The sequence below is a fragment of the Gobio gobio genome (genome assembly GCF_949357685.1).
Source record: "Gobio gobio genome assembly, chromosome: 2".
In the NCBI taxonomy this organism is placed as follows: domain Eukaryota; kingdom Metazoa; phylum Chordata; class Actinopteri; order Cypriniformes; family Gobionidae; genus Gobio; species Gobio gobio.
In genome coordinates this window covers 47,998,679-48,023,702 of record NC_137098.1, presented here as the reverse complement: position 1 = coordinate 48,023,702, position 25,024 = coordinate 47,998,679, and the positions used below count along the sequence as shown (strand labels likewise).

General features: G+C 38.3%; 1 protein-coding gene across 2 annotated transcripts in view; it reads left to right on the top strand.

Moving 5' to 3' along the window:
* Nucleotides 1-1,622: 1,622 nt before the first annotated feature.
* The window catches only part of mindy2 (MINDY lysine 48 deubiquitinase 2), a 31,192-nt gene continuing 7,790 nt past the window's right edge, over nucleotides 1,623-25,024 (top strand). Inside the window, exons 1-7 of one of the 2 annotated variants that reach the window (XM_079845667.1) lie at nucleotides 1,623-2,562; nucleotides 4,449-4,506; nucleotides 12,900-12,964; nucleotides 19,881-20,039; nucleotides 20,577-20,679; nucleotides 22,062-22,204; nucleotides 23,188-23,361. In XM_079845667.1, coding sequence (XP_079701793.1) covers nucleotides 1,741-2,562; nucleotides 4,449-4,506; nucleotides 12,900-12,964; nucleotides 19,881-20,039; nucleotides 20,577-20,679; nucleotides 22,062-22,204; nucleotides 23,188-23,361 — 1,524 coding nt within the window. In that variant the 5' untranslated portion in view covers nucleotides 1,623-1,740. The remainder of the gene's footprint in view (nucleotides 2,563-4,448; nucleotides 4,507-12,899; nucleotides 12,965-19,880; nucleotides 20,040-20,576; nucleotides 20,680-22,061; nucleotides 22,205-23,187; nucleotides 23,362-25,024) is intronic. The other variant, XM_079845668.1, reaches the window with a different exon arrangement.

Below are 25,024 nucleotides of genomic sequence, written 5' to 3'. Positions count from 1 at the left end.
TATAAAACTGAATGTCTAATCATGTCATGATTCAAATATGAGGATGATTCTCTCAGTAATGTAGCTTCTGTGAGCTTTTATGTCAAGAAAAGTCTAGGCGTCATTTCAAAAAGGCCATTTATTTCAGAACATTTGCTATTGTAAAGAGTAGTTTTTCATTCAAATAAATCTGCAATAAACTGCAATATACTACTAATTATAATGGATAAACAGTTACTGAAAAACTAAAGCAACTATTTACAGAGATTACAAAGTGTAAAAAACTCATTTAGCTGATGGGAAGCGTCAGTGAGAGACAGCGCGCTCCACTGGAGTTGCGCCATGGAGAACGTGCAGCCAGCGCGCAAACTGTATTCACCAAAGCCTACTTACGCAAACTGCGCAAGATAATGCCTTTTGATTGGTTACTAAGTCCATCAATCAAACCTTTGTTGGAAAGGCATTGGCTGGGCACCGAGTGCCTTTATCCAACGAAAACCATGGGCGCAATGATTGACAGCTCACCAAGCCTGTAAGGCACTTCCTCTATATGATGCATCCCAGAAGAGTCTCTGATTGAAGGAGAGAGACGGGGGAGGGTTTAAAATACGTGGGAGAAGCCATTCTAGCAGGGGGAGTTTGCCAGACACGGAATAGAATCGATATTTCATTGAAAATGGACATGATTGATCACGCTAACTCAAAACTCTCTTGCAAACAACGGAGGATTTTTAGTTTTTTCCCTATTTTTTCGTTGTTTTGGATTAAAAAGTGGGATGCATTTTGAAGAGTGGACTCTTACACAGAGATGTATGCGGGTGTTTATTGGATTCGTCCGATCTGATCTGAACGACAGGAGATGAAAGATGAGTAACGCTGATATTTTTCTAATGTTTACATGGCTGGTCCTTTAGGGTTTCATTTAACCCTTTCCTCTCTGGTGTATTTATTGCAAAAACAAGTTCAGAACATGAATCTTGAGTGTTTTAGCTTTCAAATGATGCATAGTTTGTGATAGTTGATTGAATATTTTGTATAAAACAAAAGTAAATAAAAGTACACACCCCCCCACTTCCGTCAACCCCCCCGTCCACGAACCGGTGCGGGTTAAGAAGTTAACGTAAAAAATATTATTTTTATAGGTATATTTTATCATGTTTTAACATAATATAGCCTACAAAATACTGTAAACGATAAGCACAAAGGAACAACAAAACAAACAAAATAAAGCAAATTAAAGAACAAAAAGTGAGCAAAGTATTGACTTTAAAAAATGTACAGAAAGGGCTGCCGACTATGTAGATTGGGCTCTAAAACACATTCCTTTATTTTTCTTTTTTTTATAGTAAAAAATAAAGTAGGCCTACACTAACTTATAACCAATATAATATTTATCATGTTGTTATTGGGTAAATGTGTGTGTGCATTCAGAAGTCGTATTGGCCTATGTTAAAATGTTATAATGACAGCATCAGTCTCCAAAACAGCTCCTTTTGTGCTCTGCGAAAGAAAAAAAAGTAGTGCAGTTTTGGAACAACTTGACGGCGAGTAAACGATGACACAATTCTCGTGTTTGGGTGAACTATACCTTTAAGTTTTTAGTAAAATTACATACAGTCAGCATTTGTGTGTATATACTAAAGTCGGGCTGGGTAAATAAGTGTCTATGATGACGTCAGAGGTGGAGATGTCATGGCGTCGTCGGAGCTGAGACTGGAGCTTGCCATCTAGTTAAAGGTTGTCGTCGAGGCGTTCAGCGAAATGGAGAAGAATGCAAACCCTCATCGAGACGCAGGAGGAAGTGTCCTGTGCACCGTTATTCGCGCAGAACCCGCAGATATCAAAACAGTCGGCGGAATGAAAGATGTCTGCGAGAAGAGAGACACTTTGAGTACTTGTGCAAGTGCTAGCGGTGCTAATGCTACACCCTGCACACAGACATCAGATGCTGCTGAGACAGTAAGCAAGACCGCACAACCGAGCGTTTTACCAGAGACACTGTCGCCCGATGCCGCGGACCAGCTGAGCAACGGGATGGAATACGAGCCGTTGATGACCGCCGCCGGGAAAAAGGAGGGTGGCACCTCAAAGTTAGTAAACAACCTCACGGGAGAGCAATCTGACATCAATAATGTGCAAGCGGACGGTTTGGATGGAGGGACGCAAGAAACGACGAAGCTGGCCAAGCCTACTTATTTGTGTCCAGACAAAGCAAAACCTGCGGTCTCGAATTCAACCGATCACACCGTTTCCGAGGGTCCTCCGAGTGGGAGTGAGCCCAGTATCGCAGGAGAGTCCCGCAGCTTTGATTCACTAGAGTCCTTCTCCAATCTCAACTCCTGTCCGAGTTCAGACCTCAACAGTGAAGGACTGGAGGACAAGGGACTGGATTTGGCTATTCAGGGTGAATACGGTGCCGAGGGAACGAAAACCCTCTGTCCTAAAGACAGGGTGACCGGTCAGTCGTTGTACCACATCAAGTGGATAAAGTGGAAGGAGGAGAACACGCCTATCATCACACAGAATGAGAACGGGCCGTGCCCGCTGCTGGCTATTATGAATGTCCTGCTATTGTCATGGAAGGTAAATAAGATGATAATCCGCTCGTTTGACATGTCACAGTTAGTACCACCAAGTTATAGACGTGCAATTGCTGTGTTTTGCCGGGTATTCTAATTGCCCATTGGCTTGTGTTTGTCTACTTAGTAAGCACAATGTTTCGTTTAACCAGTTGTCACTGGCTATAAATAAGGCACAATAAATGGTTTGTTAATTAAATTGAAGCACACTCACAAGAGATCACCTCATGTTTGTCTTCTAGACCAGGAGTGTCCAATCCTCCTCCCGGAGAGCCACTGTCCTGCATAGACCAACCCCTATTAAAGACACCTGAAGTAGCTAATTAAGCCCTTACTATGCATACTAGACATTTCCCGGGCAGGTGTGTGGAAGCAAGTTGGAGCTAAACTCTGCTGGACAGTGACTCTCCTGGACTGAGTTTGGACACCCCTGTTGTAGAGGTGTTTTAGTCTCCACATTGTGGGTCTAATGGGGGCTGCCGTGTTGACATCTCATGACCCACTGTGTAATGCAGTTTACAAAGCTACTAATAATATCAATTGATAATATACTTTATGGGGATAGTATGTGTGTGATTTAGACAGTCCAACAGAATGGGTACAAGTAAAATGTCTAAACAAGTTGCTACAATGCAGCTTACACAGCAAGCTGTTAGTAAAGAAACGTCATGCATCTAGGCCTTTAGGGTTCAATCTAAAGTAAACCATGAGTACTATGGGCCCATTTCACATTTCTCAGAAGCGAAGTCGTCATAGTTGGGTAAACTTTTACAGTGGTGAAAGGGAGATGACAGCAAATATAATTTTTCTATTTCTGCTCCAATATATTCATTATAATTCAATTCAATACACTATAGCGTTTTCACGACTTTGCAAAAAGTGAAAAAAATATATAGAGATTGATCACAGCAGTCTGAAGAGAGAATGATGTGAACTTTGCCGTCACTACCTCAGCCATTGTATCACCTGCGCAGCAGCGTTCCTTGTTTTTTTTTTTTTTTTGTAATTTACTGCCAAGGTAATATAACACAAAGTATAGCTTTTATAAATGTATGTTACATTTTTAAAAACTAGAAATATGAAAATCCTCACTACATTTGCTATGTTGGTAACTGTGGAAAACATGTCATCATAGTCTGTGGGGACAAATCGGAGCCAGCTAAACTTGAACTTATCTTTTTTTACATTTCAATAATCGTTTCTGTGAATGTGACATTAAATGGTGACTTCTTTAACTATGGTCCATATTTGACTAAACAAATTGTAAAAATGTGGCGACATGAAATGCAATTAAGAATGCATCTTTTTACTCTCATTTGACAGTGTTTTGTAATATAGCATTTGTTTAGTTAACTGATTTGAGATTGACTTCAAATTCGGTTTGGATTCTGTTTTCATCTTCAGATTTTTAAATAACATCCCCTTTATTTTTAGACACATACCAGTATCATGGTTTCATCCTAAACAGTCATTTTACAGACGCACCAGTAACTTCTGGCTTTCAGCCCTGTACTCATTTGCATTATAAAGATGACATTTAATTATTGGCTTTGACAGTGAGTTGGCAGGCACACGAGGCGCTATTTCAGTGCACAGTCTTTCATCTTGAAAAAAGAGGCACTATGTTTTCCAGCTGTGACTGCTTTAAAAGCCACTGGCATCTTATGGAGATGATAGCCACATTCAGGCTGTTTTTAAGATGGTTGGGTTTTTTCTCTTCTCATAGTGCATTTATGCTGATACAGCAGTCCATTTCAACACCATCAGTACCCCTTATGTGTGTGTGTTACATAGCATCATTGTCGGAGGAAAAGAGGTCTCATATATATGACCATGAGCATCTGTCATTTAAACTGCTTTTAAAATGATTTCTCCCTGGTTTTGGTACAGGTCAAGCTGCCACCAATGATGGAGATAATAACGGCAGAGCAGCTGATGGAATATCTGGGTAAGCGTTTCATTTGCATTATAAATGTGGCCTCTATATGTGGTCTTGTTGAGACTTCCAATGGAGGTTTCAGTGGAAAGATGTTTCAGGTTTTATTTAATTTAACAGATAATAAAAAAAGATGTAGAGATGCAAAGTATGGTGAGCTCGCTGACAAAACTATAATGGGAAAGCTATGCTCGAGTCTTGCTTTCTACTTCTTTCCGCAGCTTCATGTCACTAATTGCTAGTTCGTTCCCAAAAAGAACATTTAAATTTATCCACCATAGGATACCAAATTATAGTAAGAATCATGCAAAAGCTGGGCATGTCATACTAATTATAGGATTGTGTAATGTAATTTCAACATACACTCTCTGGTTATTTCTCTGCATGTACCTCTTCAAGAACATCTGAGCTTTTCTATGGCTTCATAAAGTCAGCCTGTAAATCAAATTTAGACTGTTGTGCGTTCGATAAACAGCGTGATAAAAACTGGAGAAGCAGAAAATGTGATATGTCTTCAGGTGCTGATGGACAGCACCAGATCAGGGAAATACCCAACGTCACAGAATCCAGATCCCTATTTCCACTGTGGCATGTTGACCTGGAACACAGAAGTGTTGCATTACTGCAGTGTGACAGTTACGTTGCTTGGACCTCAGTTTCTCACATTGCATTTAGCTTTTTTACTACTAGTTAAAAAGTTTTTAATAGTTTAAAAGCATCTTGTCCACTAGTTCTAAATATCATTGATGTTATGTAAAAGCAGAGTGTTAAAGAAAAAAGCACTGTAGCTGCTACAAATAAAATGCACTGCTGTTAAAAAAAAGGTTAGTCATGACCTGGGAATGTTTGATTGGATCTGAATGTTGTGACACATTATGATGAGTGTTTTAACTCCAAACAGTTTTATTTTTGCCTCACACACTCCAGAAATGCCAAGTATGAGATGAATATAGATATCAGCTCTGTATGTGTTGTTCAGAGGTCGGTGTATGTTCAGTGGTTTCTCTTAACGCTCCTTGAAGACCTTTACAAACACATTTAGTCATTTAGCAGATGCTTTTAACCAAAGCAGAACATCACAAGCGATTTATGAAATGCAGAATTTCCATTGGATTCAGATTGTGCTTTGTTTGGAATCTTTCTGGAAAGACTAGACTTTATGAACCCCCTTATAAAGTGCAGTGGTTGTGACCGCAGAGGATGTGGTCTCGAAATGTCATTCCATACATGGGTGTGGTCGCTATGGTGTATATTTTCAGCTTAAAAACTTGACAAACTATTATAAGACGTTTATTCACTAAGATTGAGAGTATTTATTAAGCATGCATGTTTGGATGGCATATGCTGTAGTTAAAGATACACAACTGTGTGTGTATATAATAATAATAATTATTATTATTATTATTATTATTATTATTATTATTGAGTACATATTTAATTATAACCATTCTAAAATAATAATAATAATTATTATTATTATGTAGAATTTTATTTAATTAAATATGTAGTATATAATAATTATTGTTGTTGTTATTATAGCTCATGCCATCAGATACTGTCCTGTTTTATTACATGTTCAATCAGAAATTGAATAATTTAAAATCCAGTATATTTCTTTCTGAAGCACATTCTATTAACTTGAAGCCTGAGCCTTTGTATTGGACTTTTAGGAGCAGAGAATGCTTTTTGTAGTAAGGATCAAACACAGGCCATTTCACTCTGTGTGATGCTTGCAAAAAGACAAATTTTACAGATGTGGAAAGCAGATTTTGTCCCTAATTTTGAGATGTCAGCTAGAGAACTGGGAAATATGTTGCACTTGGAAGAACTGAGATTTATGCTAAAAGATAAACTATTCGTTTTTATTAAGATTTGGAAACCAATAAGACTGTTCCTACAAAAGGACTATACAAGCTTTATGCATATACGTTAGGGCTGTACGATTAATCGAAAAATAATCGAAACCGAAATTCAGAACCTCTAACCGATGTATTTTTCCCATGTCGGTTATTTCGGTTTTAGTCACGTGACTCCGCCCCGTCAGTCACATCAAGTACAGTTTGCAGGCACACAGAGAGATGCAGGAGCAGTTATCTGTGTTTATAGATGCCCAGAATCACTAGAGTAATTGCATGTTTTACACAGTTTATAGCCATTCTTATAGCCTACGCGCTGCCACACACACACACAGCTAGGCGGCGTGCGCAAACCCCGAAGCCAGATCGCTTTCACTTTCGTCCTCATAAAGTTTGTCAAGTAAATGCGTTTAAAGGCTTGCCAGTTCGAACATTTAAAGCGAGTATGCACTATTCAAAAACAACAATACGGAAAACTTCTCCGTTCAGTGCTCAGCTTTTTTCTATGATAGAGAGCCGAGACGTGTCGCATCTCTTGACGGTTGAGTAATTCACACACACAATCACTCTCTCATTAATGCATTCAAATAAATGTAATGTAGGCCTACTGTGTTAATTTATCTGTATCTGATGTACAAGAAATCTGCAGAAATCTGCCCCATAGACAATAAAGTGAACCGTTTCCTTCAAGTATTTAAAAATCACAAAGAAATGCATTTTTTTCTTTAGAAAAAAAAAATCCACCTTTAATAGTAGAAAATATTTATAGGAAAAACCTTATCAGGAACTTACTCAAAAACCTTATGAGGGCAAAAAATGGAAAGCAAAAAAAAGCAAAATAATCGTTCATTAATCGTATTCGAGGTAAAATGTTCAATTAATCAAGGTTTTTATTTTTGGTCAAATCGTTACAGCCCTAATATACGTATGTAAATAATTCCTATGTATGAGGATATATGTATGTGTGAGCATGAATGAATTAGTATATTATTTTGATTTCTGTCGTTGCCGCTCACCAGGCTAAAATATTTTGTATTTTCACTCCGTCGCTTATGTACAAAAAGTTTTTGTTTGAAGAGCACTTGAAACAACCTTCCACAATCCTTGTAATATGGTGGTTGTTGTTCTAATGTAAAGCAGTAAGTACGTAGTTTAAAGTAGAGTGTACAATGGTACTGCTGCTGAGGAAGTTTGAGTTATTTATCTTGTATAGTTTCTGGTTTGGTGTCATTGTGCGTGGGTGTTGTCTTAAGACAATTTAAACAAAAATCCTGTATATGTTTATTATATAATCAATCGATTTACTGGATGTAAAATGATTACATTTTGCCTCGTTCTTATCTGAACTTGCAATAAAATGGGAGAGCATAACGTGCAATAAGTGACAAGGGTACAACAGCTTCAGGTGAGAAACACTACCCTACCCCCTGTAGCTTGTGAGGTCAGTTTTGCAGCTTTGGAAAACTTGACTACATTGAACATGCTTGAGGCCATAACACACCCCATTCCCAGCTGTCTGTCTAGAGACCACTCTGAAGTTTTCCTCATATTGCTGAGCTGTTGATAAGGACACTAAAGCATGCCTGACATATAGGAGACAGAAATCCCCTAGATACAAAATGTGTCAGATGGAGAGTGTGCCAGCTGGGCACTTTTTACATTTGCTGTTGAATGTTTGACCTTCTGAATGTTTCTTTTGAGGTACTCCCATCATAGCTTAGAGCTTCATTTATTCAGAAGCAAATACTCACTTATGCTCTATGAGACAACCGTGGTTAGCTACACAGGCATCTGTAAATTGCTTTTCTCTTCCCTAGGTGCTGTAAGCTGTTTAACTCCATTAGACAGCATCTATCTCACTCTCCCTCTCTGCTGTACTTTACAGCACTGTTAGTGCTTCATTTCCAGGCAAAGTCAGTGGCCCATGACAAACCCTGACAACTGCACAGTCTTATCTGATTTGATCAACGCATGCACTTCAGTTACTGTTCATTTTCTGTGCACATACTATTGTATGTTTCCCAAGTAACCCAAGAAGTTATTTTACACTAAAGGCTTGATCAAAGTTCAATCCATTAAACTGATACAGAAGTGTAAAATATTTAATTAGCATCAAAACAATTTGGCCAAAGTCCTGATGACTGATTTTTGTCATTAAATGTTTTTGGTTGCCTGAATACATTTTTTATAATTCCAAAAATTGCAGCATGAAATTGTAAGACTTGGTGAAGCTTTGCTTTGTCTACTTATTGTCCCTGTTGTCAAAAATTGTCTTTTGATGATACATTTGTGTGACAAACAGACTCCAAAAAGTCGTTATTCACCAAAAGTTGACTGTAACATATTCATGAGAGTCAATTTTTTTAGTTCTTTTTACTATGGTTTTGAGAATTATCAACTGTATAAAAACTCAAATATCAGTCTGTTACTCACACAATCTTCAGAAGACTTAGAATATGCCACACGTCATCTTATGCACCACTTTTATGATATTTTATGACATCTCCATGCCGGCTATTTGCGTGAAAAAGTCCAGCCAGTGCAATTTTTTTTGTGTGTTCCACAGAAGAAATAAAGTAATGTGGTTTTGGAGCCATATGAGACCACAATGACAGAATCTTCATTTTTGCCTTTACAGCTTGATGTAATAAAGTCAATGAGAGCTGTAAAGCAGTGTGAGCAGCAGAAGCTTTTTAATGGGTTCTGATAAGAGGAGAGGCCCGGTATGGGAGAGACAAAGAGATTGACTGACTGAAGAAGAGATCAGCTGGAGAGGAACTAAAAGAGAAATGAAGAGGCGGGAGCTGGAACGGAGTGTTTTTGCTGAGCAGAAATAAGCGAAAGTAGCCCAAATGAACCTGCCTGTGCTGGGCCGCATTCTTGGCACCGATCAGAGGAAGCGGGAGTCTGAGGGAGTGGGCCGAAAATAAAACAGCCGAGCTTCCCGCTTCTCTCTCACACGTTCGTGCTTTGTCAGAGCAGAAACATCTAGGCTTCCTCTGGTATTTTGAACGCACTTGTTTTGAACTGTGACAGGTGCGACCATATAATTCAGTGTCGCTGAATTATTAATACAATGACAAGACACTGGAAAGCTTTGAAAGGTGACAAGTATGTGGGAATCAATAGCAATAGACTGCCCTGGAATGGAATTTACAACGATTTGGCCTTGATTTAATGGTCAGTACAGCCGAGCAGTGCTCCTGTACCCAGAGCTGTATGTGTGTTCAGAATGTTAATGAGACGGATGACAGGTGCGCCGGTTTTAAAGAAAAACCCAGGGTCAGTTCTTCGCATGGCTGCCCTCTCTCTGTCTGTTCCAGCCCCCATCACTGGTCTGTAGGACAGTTAGTTCGGACAAGATAAGGAGGACAATGATAACTTGCATAGAGGTCAAACTAAATGTTTAATTGAATTCTGAAACTCCTTGTTTTGAGGTCAGTTCCTTGTAGGACTACACCATTTGGGGATTTTTTTTAATTAACAATAACAACAATAATAATAACAATAATAATTACTATAATTATTAATAAAAAAAATGTGACCCTGAACCACAAAACCAGTTATAAGTCGCACAGGTATATTTGTGGCAATAGCAAACAATACATTGTATGGGTCAAAATTATCGATTTTTATTCTATGCCAAAAATCATTAGGATATTAAGTAAAAATCATGTTCCATGGAAATATTTTGTAAATTTACTTCCGTAAATATATACAAAATGTATTATTAGTAGTAATATGCATTGCTAAGGACTTTATTTGGACAACTTTAAAGGCGATTTTCTCAATATTTAGATTTCAGATTTTCAAATGGTTGTAGCTCGACCAAAAAATGTCATTTCCTAATTAACCATACATCAATGGAAAACAGATTATGTATAAATCTCATTTTCCAAAAATGGACCCTTATGACTGGTTTTGTGGTCCTGGGTCACACATAACAATTAAAAATGAAACCATCAAACGTTTTATTTGATGGAAATCCGCTTGGAGCCCTTAAAGTTTCTCTTTGATGAGCGCTTCTCATTAGAAGTATGGGAAGATTGTTGGCCCCAATGCATGTTAAAATGACTCAAACTCAGAGGAGATGCTGCTCCACACAGACTCCATCTCTGCATTTACTACAAATCAAAATGCTCTGAGACGGCAGATAATGCTCACATGTAAGAACACTGTTCGGAAATAGGCAGGTGTGATTGTTAATGAATGTCCAAACACACAGGTCGTGACAGCAGCGCATATATTTCTTAAATTAAATCAAAGCTTTTGCGATTTGATTACTGCACTAAGCCTTATCGGGATTTTGGTTTTATTGCGATTAATCTAATCGTAGACAATCTCACCCCACAAGAGCTGCAGTTTTGGAGATGCCCTGACCCAATCATTAGCCATCACAATTGGGCCCTACTAGTCAAACTTGTTCAAATCCTTACGCTTGCCTATTTTTCCTGCTTCTAACACATCAACTTTAAGGACAAAATGCTCACTTGTTGCCTAATATATCCCACCCACTAACAGGTGCTGTGATGAAGAGATAATCAGTGTTATTGTTATACTTCACCTGTCATAATGTTATCCCTGATCGGGGTGTGCGAAATATGTTATATGTGAATATATGCACGGTTTCTGAGCGCTGTGAGAAACGAGCACCCATAAACCAGCTGCTCATTGAGCGTGTGAATACTGTACTGTGAGTTATTTTGCCGCCTTATTGGGCACGACCGGTTAAATACACATAGTTATGCATATTTTTTGTGATGTTGAAATTTGTGACAAGAATTATGAAATTTCAATGGTATCAAAATCTTGATGATATAAAAACATTCTTTAAAGCAAAAATAACTATATTGTTATCGTAAATTAAAATGACTCATATCGTGATATTAGATTTAGGTTACATTGCTCACCCCTAGACAGTTGTTTAAGTGTATCTAGCAGGCAGTTTAAAACTCCTGTTTTGGCACAATGATGTGTTGCATGAATAGGCAGTCCTTCACAAGCAAGAATACATTAAGGTGCAGTCGCATTTACCGTTGTTCTGTGAATTTTCAGTCGAAATCCAGTCATTTCAATTGGAACTTAAAGGGTTAGTTCACCCAAAAATGAAAATTAGCCCATGATTTACTCACCCTCAAGTCATCCTAGGTGTATATAACATTCTTCTTTCAGATGAATAAAATTGGAATTATTTTTAAAAAGTCCTGGCTAATCCAAGCATTATAATGGCAGTGAATTGTTGCATCGTTTTTGAAGTCCATAAAAGTGCATCTATCCATCATATAACTGCTCCACACGGCTCCAGGGGGTTAATAAAGGCCTTCTGAAGTGAAGCGATGCATTTGTGTAAGAAAAATATCCATATTTAAAACTTTATAAAGTAAATTATCTAGCTTCCGGCCGATCGCCTTCCGTATTCAACTTACAGAAAAAGTGTAGTGCCTCTCGCAGTTCAAAATGTCTGACGACATTGCACACCTGTTACGCTCATCAGACGTAGCGTATGCATTTTGAACTGCGAGAGGCCTTTATTAACCCCCCAACAATTCACTGCCATTATAGTGCTTGGATTAGCCAGGACTTTTTTAATACAACTCATATACACCTAGGATGACTTGAGGGTGAGTAAATCATGGGCAAAATTAAAATTTTTGGGTGAACTAACCCTTTAAAGGCGAAAGGTTTCCCCACATAGATTTCACACTGTCTCACAAATTCACCTCTTTGACCAATAGAAAGCTGTTTGGTTTGAAAGAGACTTCTGTGTGAGCTGTGCTTCATATCACTACATTATTGACAATGGACAGTGGAACTTTTGCAATATTTTGCAGAAATTTCACTAAGGCAACTGTCTGCACTAAAACTAGAAACCTTGATATTTGCGTCCTTGGCCTCTTTCGAATGTGGTATGTTTGCATACACTTTAAGTTGTATTTCAGTCTGACGAAAGCAATAGTCTTTTTACAATGTAATGTAACAGCTCTCCTTCGATTGAAATCATATTAGTTTGGTTTATGTGAAGTCGGACTAACAGACCTACGTAATGCTATTGTAGCTCGGCATTGCCACACGTGAATACACATTAATCAGATTTCAATTAGCCTCTACTTGTATATATAGACATTTTGATATGTAAATGTAGGTATACATGTCATTTTTGATTATGCATTACATCATGTCTGTATATCCGACAGAAAGGTGAATGTTGTAGCTCAACAACACAAAAACCCTTACAAATGCACATGTAAACAAACTTTGTGACTGGCTACGACCTTGTAGGCCCATCCACTAAAACAAGTAGGCTCCAATCAGTGTCTTGCCACAGTATTGGCAGACATTCACACTAAAGCTGTAAATACAGAAAGGCTGGGGTTGTAAATACTGCTTTTGGTTTATTGGCATATGTAGACAATTGATAATTGCAACAGGGTGAATAGGAGAGTGATGTCTCCTGTGAGCATGTGTTTTCCATAAGTGCACCGTCTCTCAAATGTTTTTTCACTAACCCTCACTTTCTTTTTCTTTCTCGCTTTCACTCCTTCACAACAGGAGACTATATCCTTGAAGCCAAGCCAAAAGAGATCTCGGAGGCTCAGCGGTTGAACTACGAACAGGTAAAAGAAACAGCGATTACAGTGCTTTTAGAAAACAAGCTTTAGTAGTTATCTAGATCAGCACCCACCCATCCAATCCCAGCAGGAAATATGCATGGAATCGCCATTAAATTAAAGGAATTGTGAGAACTGGTCCATTCCAGTCTGGAGTGAATATCATCATTGTGTTGCATTGAGAGAGTATGAACCTCTCATAGAGCTGTTCGCTCTACAGCGTTTGGCATGTAAGGATATCGGGTCAAGAGAGATGGCTCATTTCTCTTCACGCGTGGCTGGTATGGGATGCATGCCCTGGGCCTTCTACTTATTCGATTTTGTAAAATATTTATTATACCACAAAGCCTGTCAAAAATGAGAAAATCATATTTCACCCCCAAATAGGGCTGCGCAATATATTGAAATTATCGATATATCGCAAATTAGGGCTGTATGATTAATCAAAAAATAACTGAAACCGACATTCAGAACCTCTAACCGACGTATTTTTCCCAGGTTATTTCGGTTTTCACGTGACTCCGCCCCGTCAGTCACATCAAGTGCAGTTTGCAGGCACACAGAGAGATGCAAGAGCAGTTATATGTGTTTTTAGATGTCCAGAATCACTATAGTAACTGCATGTTTTACACAGTTTATACAGGTCAGTTAATTGCTGTTCTTATAGCCTACGCGCTGACACACACACCGAGACGGCGTGCGCAAGCCCCGAAGCCAGATCGCTTTCACTTTCGTGCTCATAAAGTTTGTCAAGTATGCGTTTAAAGGCTTGCCAGTTTCAACATTTAAACAACAATACGGAAAACTTCTCCATTCAGTGCTCAGCTTTTTTCTGTGACACAGAGAGCCGAGCCGTGTCGCGTCTCTGACAACGCGCGCGCCCTGAAGGCAGACCTCTATCAAGTGCGTCCTCACAAAGTTTGTCATTTGTAGGTGGTTTAAGCCCTGCCAGTTTGAACATTAAAGCGAGTTTCGACCATCAGATGTGTATTATGTTGAACTAATGCCTGATATATTGTGACAAACGAACACTCAGACAGAAGCTCAGACATCACGTGAAGATCGCGTGCAGAGAGGAGCGCAGAAACGCAGTGTCAACGCTGTCCTGTGACTAAAGTAAAGTCACTAAAGGAGCTTAGAAACTCAACCGTTATAGGCATATATTTTAATACCTTTGAAGTAAGTACAAACCACAGCTTCATAATGATTAGAGACGGTATGAGTAATTCACACACACACCATCACTCTCTCATTAATGCATTCAAATAAATGTAATGTAGGCCTATATGCTAATGTATCTGTATCTGATGTACAACAAGCAGAAATCTGCCCCATAGACAATACCTGCTGAAAGTGAACCGTTTCCTTCAAGTACTTTAAAATCACAAAGAAATGCACTTTTTCATTAGAAAAATCCACCTTTAATAGTAGAAAATATTTACAGTACAAACCTTATCAGTGAACTTACTCAACCTTATGAGGGCAAAAAAAAAGCAAAATAATCGTGCATTAATCGTAATCGAGGTCAAATGTTCAATTAATCGAGGTTTTTATTTTTGGTCAAATCGTTACAGCCCAATCGCAAATGTACATATCGCAATATGCATATTTTAATAGGCTACTTCAACATTGTGAAAACTTTACATTTTAGGTTGATGCATATAGCAGAGAATATACTGAGCACATGACTGTTACTTATGTGACTTACTTGATGTTAAAAAGAGTTATTAAACACAATAACTTGCAAAAAACAACTCCTTGCAGTCTTGCGCTGTCTGCTGTCTGACACACACGAAACGTGCGCACAAGCCGTTCTTTTTTTCGTGTCATGTTACACACTCGAACTGTCAAATACACACACAGTTATGTCTTGATGAGTATTCATGTAAACACAGTCGGTTATGCTTTAAGTGAAAGATATCAGTTGGGGAAAGAAATAGATTTTACACACTTAAAGCAATATCGTATTGCATATCGAATATCGCACTATTTAACAAGGATATCGCATATCGCATTTTTCTTCAATATCGCACAGCCCTACCCCCAAATCAAAAAATCTTTTATATTTAGCAAATAACATTGTCACAGATTTGCCTCCAATTATCATAACTAAAATGTAATCTATTGTAGAGAATCTCTGCAGGTCAGTTATGCTAAGATTGCCAGTTAAGGCTGTTTGCTGTTAGATGCTGTAACCACACCAATTTAGGGACAAAAACATTACACTACCATTCAAAAGCTTTGGGTAAGTTTTTTTTTTAAAGAAATTATTACTTTCATACATATTTTATAAAAAAAAATTATTTAAACTTAGTAAGGATACATTACAACTGATTTCTATTTCAAATAAATCTTTCTATTCATCAAAGAATCCTGAAAAGAGTTATAGTTTCCACAAAAGTATTAAGCAGCACAACTGTTTTCAACATTGATTATAATAAATGTTTTTGAGCACCAAATCATCATATTCGAATGATTGGAGTTGCAGACTGGAGTAATGATGCTGAAAATTCATCTTTGCCATTACAGAAATTACTTTTTAAAAAGTTATTTAGATTTAATAATATTTCACAATATTACTTTTTACTGTTTTTTTTTATTATTAAATAAATGCAGCCTTAATGAGCACAAGAGACAAATCTTACCGACCCCAAACTTTTGAAAGGTAATTTATTATTTTCTCATTTTCTCCAGTGGTTTTTGGGATGAATTATGACCCAATATCAAGTTCTTGACAGTCTTTTTGATATTCCCCCAGTATAATACTGATGATTTAATAGTTTATAATATAACATTGATAATGTGAGTCTCTTTTAAATGCCATTATAATATATTCATTTTAAAATTCCAAACAGTTCAAAGTCGAGTGAGTTTATTTTTGTATGTGAGGTTGAGGATGTGAGGATTAAGACGGCAGTGTTTCTGATGTTCCCAGTGTGTGTGTTTGTTCATTGGAGTAGGTGGAGGCTGACTGGATTTGTGCTCCTTTACTGATCTTCTTGCTCGTCTCTGAGATTTTGCTTTGTGCTTGTGTTTTGATCTAGTTTTGGTTTCTATACTGTACTTATCTTTTAGAGCTTAACTGAGCTTCATTCATGCTTGAATAATGCTGTTTCTCTACACTGTAGGTCAGCTGACTGTCTTTGGCCAGGCTCTGTGTGTGTGTTGACAGTTAGTGAAGCGCTTTTTTGGCAGTAAGAGAGAGTGAGGGACACACACACACACACACACACACAGACACAAAAGGTCCGGAAGAACTTTAATGGGCCTGCCTGCTCTCTGTGTGTCGATCTTAGTGTGTTTAGCTTGTGTAAACAGTGCATATTAACATCACTGAGGTTTGACTGTGTTTATCAGCTGTTTTTCAGTCTAATAGATGTTTTGATTGTATTAAAGCTTTATAGCCATCTCAGTGAATATTGCTGGACTGGAACGAGTGTAAAAGAGTTGGAAAAAGTGGGTCAGGGCAGTGGAGTGGTTCAGAAATGCTGGCAGGGGCACAGGGACAGAGCCGGGCCACACACAGGCTGGGCTTGGGTGGGGGTTGGAAGTGGTGCCAGGCTCAACGCAACTGTGCTGTGGGTAGTGTGGGTAGCTGTGGGTTGATGCGTCATGGCTGATTGGTCAACGCTTATCTGACCTCGGTGCCAGTTCTACATGCTTTCTTCCACCCACTGGCCATCGGGTCAGCCTGTGCCACACTGATTCATCCTGGCTCGTGTTCCAGGAGAGCTGGGGCTCATGACTCCGCAGTTCTATAAAGGTGTCTAGTGTTGGTTTGGAAACATCATACTTTTATTGAGCAGCAAGATGATGCCCTTTGCTATTCTGATCAGAGTCAAGGAGAGATGAAGCCTGTGCTCACTCAGTGTCAGAATACGGTTGTCAGATTTTGTCTCGTTTCGAGTTCTAAATGCAGCTCGGGCAAGACATAGATGGACTACTGTCTAGATCAGAAATGACTACTTGAAATTATAAATCAAACCTAATTTGTTCTCTTGATATGTTCTTCTGATGTGTTTTATACCACATGTCTGATATGAAGAAAGCAGCAGGAGTTGCCTTAAAGGAACATGCCACTATTTTCGAAAATAGGATCATTGTCCAACTCCCCTAGAGTTAAACAGTTGAGTTTTACTGTTTTTGAATCCATTCAGCCGATCTCTGGGTCTGACGGCAGCACTTTTAGCATAGCTTAGCATAGATCATTGAATCTGATTAGACCGTTAGCCTAGGACTGTAATGATTTGACCAAAAATAAAAATCTTGATTAATTGAACATTTTACCTCGATTACGATTAATGAACGATTATTTTGCTTTCGTTTTTTTTTGCTTTCCTTTTTTTGCCCTCATAGTTCACTGATAAGGTTTGTACTGTAAATATTTTCTAATATTAAAGGTGGGATATTTTTTTCTAATGAAAGTGCATTTCTTTGTGATTTTAAAATACTTGAAGGAAACTGCTCACTTTTCAGCAGTTATTATTGTCTATGGGGCAGATTTCTGTTTGTTGAACATCAGATAAATTAGCACAGTAGGCCTACATTTCATTTATTTGAATGCATTATCTGGTAGGCCTTAAAACCTTTTGTGAGGACGCAAGTGAAAGTGATCTGGCTTCAGGGCGCGCGGGTTGTCAGAGACACGGCTCAGGTCTCTCTGTCACAGAAAAAAGCTCATGAGCCTTGAACGGAGCAGTTTTCCAAAACGTTGTTCTTGAATAGTGCACAATCGCTTTGATGTTCAAACTGGCAAGGCTTTAAACGCATTTAATTGACAAACTTAATGAGGACGCAAGTGAAAGTGATCTGGCTTCGGGGCTTGCGCGCGCCGCCTCTGTGTGTGTATCAGCGCATATAAAAACGGCGATTAACTTGCGTGTATAAACTGTGTAAAACATGCAATTACCATAGTAATTCTGAGCATCTATAAACAAAGATAACTGCTCCTGCATCTTTCCGTGTGCCTGCAAACTGCACTTGATGTGACTGACGGGGCGGAGTTACGTGACTAAAACCGAAATAACCGACAATTACGTCGGTTAGAGGTTCTAAATTTTGGTTTCGATTAATCATCCAGCCCTACTTTAGCATCTCGCTCAAAAAAGACAGCAGACGCAATGATATTACGCAGCACCTGAAAATGGTCTCCAGCACGCTCCCTGTGCAAGCAGGCTGTCACGTTGGTTATGTTGACGGAAGTTAGCCTATTTTCAGGTGTTGTGTAATATTGCGCCTGCTACACTCATGGTACGGCAGCAAAGTTCCTTGATTATTACGCAGGAATGGGAGTATAGTTCCTAGCCATATCGGCCTAGAAAACCGCAACTTTTCTTTTTCCGTCGGTCTTAGTACACGATGTAACAACAAAAGAGTCAAGTTTTAAATAGGAAAAATATCGAAGCTCTTGATCGAGATCATTCTTGATCGAGATGCTAACCATCTAATCAGATTCAATGATCTATGCTAAGCTATGCTAAAAGTGCTGCCGCCAGACCCAGAGATCAGCTGAATGGATTCGAAAACAGTAAAACTCAACTGTTAACTCTAGGGGAGTTGGAAAATGAGCCTTTAAATGCAGTTTATAATTAAATCATTGAAGACGTAAAACAAAAAGTCTTCATATTTACTATCATTATTTGTCACTATCGTTATAGGCATTATTCAAGATCATCGCTAGAAGAAAATTGACTTTGGTTACTTGACCTCAGTATTTGATCTGATCCTGTCTGTGTACAAGACAATGAGAGTCACACCTTTTAGTAAATAAATGTGTGGATCCCAAACACTGACCACGTGAACATAGTCCAAGTGAAAATGAATCTGGGATCTAGTGAAAGTCATAAATGCCTTAATCTGAAAAACTTGAACAATTAAACTATAAACTATGAGAGTCTGTCTATTAAAAACTATGAAAAAATGTTTTGAATGAAGCTGAAATAAAATAAAATAAAGATATTAGATGAAAAAAAATTTAAAAAACTTGAATGAAAATTAGAAAAGCTGCCTTGGCATTGTAGAGCTACTAAAATGATTAAACCTAAAACTGAAATACAAATAAATGAAAGGTGAATAAAAATGTGAAAAAACTAATACAAATTACAAAGGCCCAATAGCAGAATTACCAAAACTTAAACTTAAATATAACTGAAAATATAAAAAATAAAAGTGAATTCAAAATATGTATAATTACTGAAATACTAAAATAACACTGAATGCTGTTGACCAATCTGCTTGCAGAGCTGGAACTTTTTTAATCAAATCCAGAATTCCAGTGAATGGGACTGAATTAAGTGAAAGTGCAAGGAAATCCCTTGTAAAAGCAGAAAATGTCCAGCACAGAAATCTCTCAGAAGGACAAAGATAATCTCGCTGGTTTCTAGGGATTCATGGGGTTTGATGTATCATGTGGTTGTTACATGGTCGCGTTACAAGCTCTAATCCCAACAAATGTCCACACAAACTCATTTTGTGAGCTGTGTCCGATCAGCATTACAGATGGTCATACTGTGAGTCCTTAAAAGTGAGAGCTGGACAGATTATTATTATTATCATAGGGTCTGGAACGTAATATCAAATGCCGAACACGCGTGCATATGTTCACACTTTAACTACTCTGGAGTTTGTAGCCTTGCAGTGGCTTGTGTTTGTGAGTCTGCAGCTGTGCTGTTCGAGAGTCAATGGAGGGTCATTATGATCAGAACAGAAAGACAGGAAGTAAAAGAGGTGAACTCTGGGTGTTTAGAACTCTTTTGGCACTTGCCTAGAGTTATGATATTTTTCCTGCTTGAGACAATTAATTGGGTGTGACATTTCACAGAAATGCGTGCATGTGTTGTGTTGGAAAAAAATAGTTACTATTCTCTTATTGTTTTTGCACTTGCTTTTATAATTCCTTTGCTCGCTCTGTCTCTTTCTCTAGAATATGAGTGATGCTATGGCGGTGCTGCATAAACTGCAGACAGGTCTGGATGTAAACGTTAAGTTCACAGATGTACGGGTATTCGAGTACACACCCGAGTGCATCGTCTTCGACCTGCTGGATATCCCGCTCTACCACGGATGGCTGGTCGACCCACAGGTCTGCATGTGGGCTTTAATTTCAAAATCTTACTCTATGCTCAGTTTCATAAATACATTATATGCACTGTACATAAGTAGCTTTAGAGGGGAAAAAAGGCCTGTAAAAAATGTAAATTATTTAATAATAATAAACATTTAGAAATATATGTAATGCTGATTTATCAAATGAATTGCAAATAAGTGCATATATTAGTACTTGCATTTTTTTCTGGCAGACAGATCAATCATTTAATAGACTAAAAGTGGCTTTAGAATCAATTTTGTTTTAGTTCCATATCATTGGACATAAGCTCATCACTGGGCTACGACAACAATCAATTCAGTTGAGTTTGTCTGTCAATGTTTTTTTCACACATTGCGCCATGAGCATCATGGTTTGCAGTTTGTTGGTATGTTATGTACAGATTAAATTGATTGTTCAAATTAATACATTGATTGATAGCCCTTATAAAAAAAAATCACCTATGTGGAACATTAACATTCATGCTAATATTTTGACCAGCATATTGTCTTTCTGTTTTATCGCTCTCTGTAGATGGCTGATATAGTGAAGGCAGTGGGGAACTGCAGCTATAACCAGTTGGTGGAGAAGATAATCAGCTGTAAGCAGTCAGACAGCAGCGAGCTGGCCGGGGAAGGTGGGTATTCACTGTTTTTATCTGTCTTCTCCTCCTTTTCCTTTCACACATTCATCCAGGCTACTGCTTCTAGAAGGCAAGTGTTCATCTGTAGCATTTCCCCTTCCCCTTCTGCATTTGGATGTATTAATGTCTCAGATGCATCTCTCCATGTCCTGAATAGTGTTTGCATCATTCAAATAAACAACTATCAGAGTGTGTCATTTAAGCACCCTCCTTCCTTTCACTGTTTTTAGCTCCTCTCTCCTTTTCTTAGTGTTTGTGTCTAAATATATCATCCTCGCCATCTTTTCTCGCTCTTTCTGTAAGCACGTATCAAAATGCACTGTTTCTACTTTTTCTCTCCCCGGCTGATTTTCCGCCTCTGCCACTTAAACTCTATCCCTGTACAAGAATATGCGAGTCTGTATCTGTCAGACTATGTGTTGTATAGTTTCAGTTAGTCATTTTGACCCAAAACTCATATTTAAAAGAAATTTAAAAATTGAGTATTCGTCAGAGTGGTCCAAGACCCTAGGGCTTTTGACGCATTTGAACCACGAATACACAAAAAAATTGACTGGATTCGTGTTTTGTGCTTGAAATAAAAAAAAAAAAGGCAACAAATCCTTCCTTCGCTGGTCAATTTGATCCCAATTAGGAATGAATGGAGATAGTAATGGCTCATTCTACGGTAATAAAAACATAATGGTTAATTATGTAAGGTTTTTACACACCACTGAAAACAGTTATGTATATTATATTGCATTTCTGTCAATTGAACCTCCTAAATATTACACAGTGCACCTTTAAAAGGGTTATGCATGATGAAATTGTGAGTTAAGTTGAAAGTAAACAATGTGCTTAAATTATTATTTATTGATAAAGTCTAGTAATTTAAAGGTAAATAAAATAAAGAATAAAAAAATCTCACAAAAAATTGCATTAAAAAAATATATAATTTTAGGGCTTCGGGTCATTTTGACCCACGAGGGAAGTATGAGGGGAGTAGTTCCCCCAAAAATGTTTTTTTCTTAATTTTATTCACCCTTATGTTGTTCTAAACCACCAGTCACAATGAATAAAGGTTGAGACATCAAAATATAGTACCATAAAAGTCTCCTAAAATTTGTTCATATGAGTCATAAACACAATATTGCAAGTCTTCCGTAGTCATATGAAAGTTCTGTGTGAGAAAGAGACTGAAATTGAAGCTGTTTATTCACTGACAATCATCATCACCAGTGCTGACCATTGAAATCAGTCTGGTTCGTGAACGACTCTGAATCAACTAGGGGATCAATCTAGGGTGGAGATCAAGATTTTACATGCATACATTTATTTTGAGTCTGTATTGTGTTGTGTGTGTCAGAGAGGTCTCACGCTGCCTCTTTCTTTTCCAGGATTTGTGGCAGAGCAGTTTCTGAACAGCACAGCGACTCAACTAACATATCACGGCCTGTGCGAACTCACCTCTACCGTACAGGAGGGAGAACTGTGTGTCTTTTTCAGGAACAATCACTTCAGCACTATGACCAAATTTAAGGTGCTTACATTTGAGTGTTACTTCTGCAGTCCTCTGTGCTGCTGTAAATAAGCACTCCAATAACCAAAGTCAATTTGGTATATTTGTCTATAGAGGGATGCTGTATGTTGGTGCCCTCCAGTGGCTAAAAACAGACATTTAAACTGCTACTGTGAAGACTATAAATATGGTATACCAAATTACCACGAATTGGCATATTTGAAAGGTCAAGGTCTGTCCATAATCGCATGCAAGTAAACTGATATGTTCTTCTTAGTTCTTTTTGAAGTTGCATTAGGGCTTTTACAATAGTTTTAGTTTCCATCCTATATGACACCACAAATGATACCATCTGCAATACATCAGAAACAGCTTAAAATAATACATAAAAAAAAACTGCAGTCAACCTGTATCAAACTGTAATACTTGCTGACAATGAAAGCACTCAGAAATTGCAATTTCTGCTAGGTGCAGTAAAATTGCAACTACTGGCATATATTATTCAGTAACCTCAATAGGATTTTTATACAGAATATACCTATGATCAAAAGATTCATTCAAAATAAATCAAATCATCCAGAATTCAGTTTAAATACAAAAAAAGATATATTTCTATTTAATTTTTGTGTATATTTGTTCCCATTTATAGTGTTTTAATCATATTTGAAGAGTCAATATTTATTTATATATCACTAATTCAGGGCTAAACTGAATGTGAGAGTCACAGAGAATTTGAATCGTTTTGGATGTTGACTCTCTATATAACCCCCAGCAGTCTTATCAGGGAGACTGTAGAGCCTCTGTCTTTTATCTGGAGGAAGTAGAGTTGTTCTGTAACAGCAGGATACACTTCACCCACAGATAAAACTCTTCCATGATCCTCATGTACACACTTCAGAACTTGACACCACTGCTGCTCAGTCTGCAAGTGCTGAAAGATTGATGGACGAGAGTGTTTTAGGCCGCTGAAGTGTTTTTATAAATGCTCTCTCTGTGTTTCTCAGGCCCAGCTGTACCTGCTGGTGACAGATCAGGGGTTTCTCACTGAGGAGAAGGTGGTTTGGGAAAGTCTGCATAATGTTGACGGAGATGGGAACTTCTGCGACTCAGAGTTTCATCTGAGGCCGCCCTCTGACCCGGAAACCGTGTACCGTGGTCAGCAGGACCAGATCGATCAGGTCAGGACAGGACTGTAATTGTTTCTCAGAGTGACGTCTGTGAAAGAACAGTTGCATGGCTCCGCTATGAGAAAGCTCAAACAGTTAACTGCGGTTGAGTGTAATTTCAGTCATATGCACAACCAGTCAAAAGTTTGGTGTTAGTAAGATTAAGAAATTATTTATCCAGCAATGAAACAGGAAGGCCGTGTGTCCTCCCAGACCGTTTTTAGCCAGCTGAAAAAACCTAGCTGAGGGCGCTTGAGTGTTTTTTTTTAGTTGAGAGACGCTTTGCTTGCTATGATATGGAACGTTACTATTTACTAGCGTTTCTAGTATCTAATTTCACAGATAGTTTGTTTCTGTATTGTTTCTATATAAAAATGTTGATAGAATGCAAAGTATTTGCTCTGGCTGTTGTTTCAAATGATTTAGTTGTCGTCAGGATGTGGCGGTTGGTCGTGTGGTATTTGTCCCGCCCTTCCTTCACTGTGATAAAACGATGCGCTCATCATTGTCACTTTTTACCCAGCCATCCAAAGTTGAACATTCTTCAACTCTGCGACCGATAAAAAACACCAAGCGCTCAGCTTTGGTGGACACACGGCCTAAAGACCTTTACATACCCTTTACGTACATAGGATACGCTCACTGTAGCTAAATGGAGTTTTTACTCCTAATCTGTCAAGCAGATATTAGATAGAGCGAGTTAGAATTCAGGTGGTTACTTGTCCCAAAACTTTTTAATACATGATCAAATGTTCTGGGTCTTTTCCAGGTTCTTGTCTTATGAAAAGCATGAAGTCCAGCCCTGCGGCATTAATTACTTTTAATTACTTTTTAAAGATCCAACTCTCAAAGCCTTCGAATAGTTCCTCTGCTTCTGGACATCAACAACCCATTTAAACATTTTAGTTCTTAATATTTTATTTTTGGACTTAAAGTAATCGCTCGGCCCCATCTGTATGTCCTCAGGAAATATGCTTTGTGTACCAAATGGTGATTTCATGACTGCAAAGCCACAGTGCCCCTCAGATAAAGACGAGCTCTGGAGACTAATGTTACAGTGGGCCGTGAATGTTGACACATCCAGTTGAGATGCAGCCAGGCTCTGCGAGAGAGCAGTTTATCTCGATTGGGCTTTGTAGCGCACTGCTGTCCTTTAGCACCAATTCTGCTCCATTGCCCGCTGGAAACTCTCCTCAATTATTCATGTTAAAAGCTCCTAAATCCTTCCTCCAGCTCTGCATGTAACCCTCCCCCTGTGCCTTTGGGAGCCTTTAATGCCTGGTGACCGAACAAAAGTGCTTCACGTAACACAGATTCTTTCTCCCTCTGTCTGTCTTCTGCTGTTGTATTGGCTGTTTAATAATGAAGTGTCTATACGAGTGAACGGCTTGCTCTCTAAACAGTCAGTCATTACTCTAATACAGTCATTGTAGTGATGTGCCATTTGGTCAGTCACATAGCAAACTAAATGGTCATGGGCTAACTCTCAGGATATGCGTGATGTAATTTAATTTTACATTTTTTCCATGAAATATTACGTAAGCTCATTACTACTGTAAGGATTCAGGCTAAGCTGTATTTTAATGCTCTACAAAGAGTAATAGGTCACCCACAAATTAAAATTGTCATCTACTCACGTCATTGATCTATATAGAGATCAGTGACTCGCGCTCAT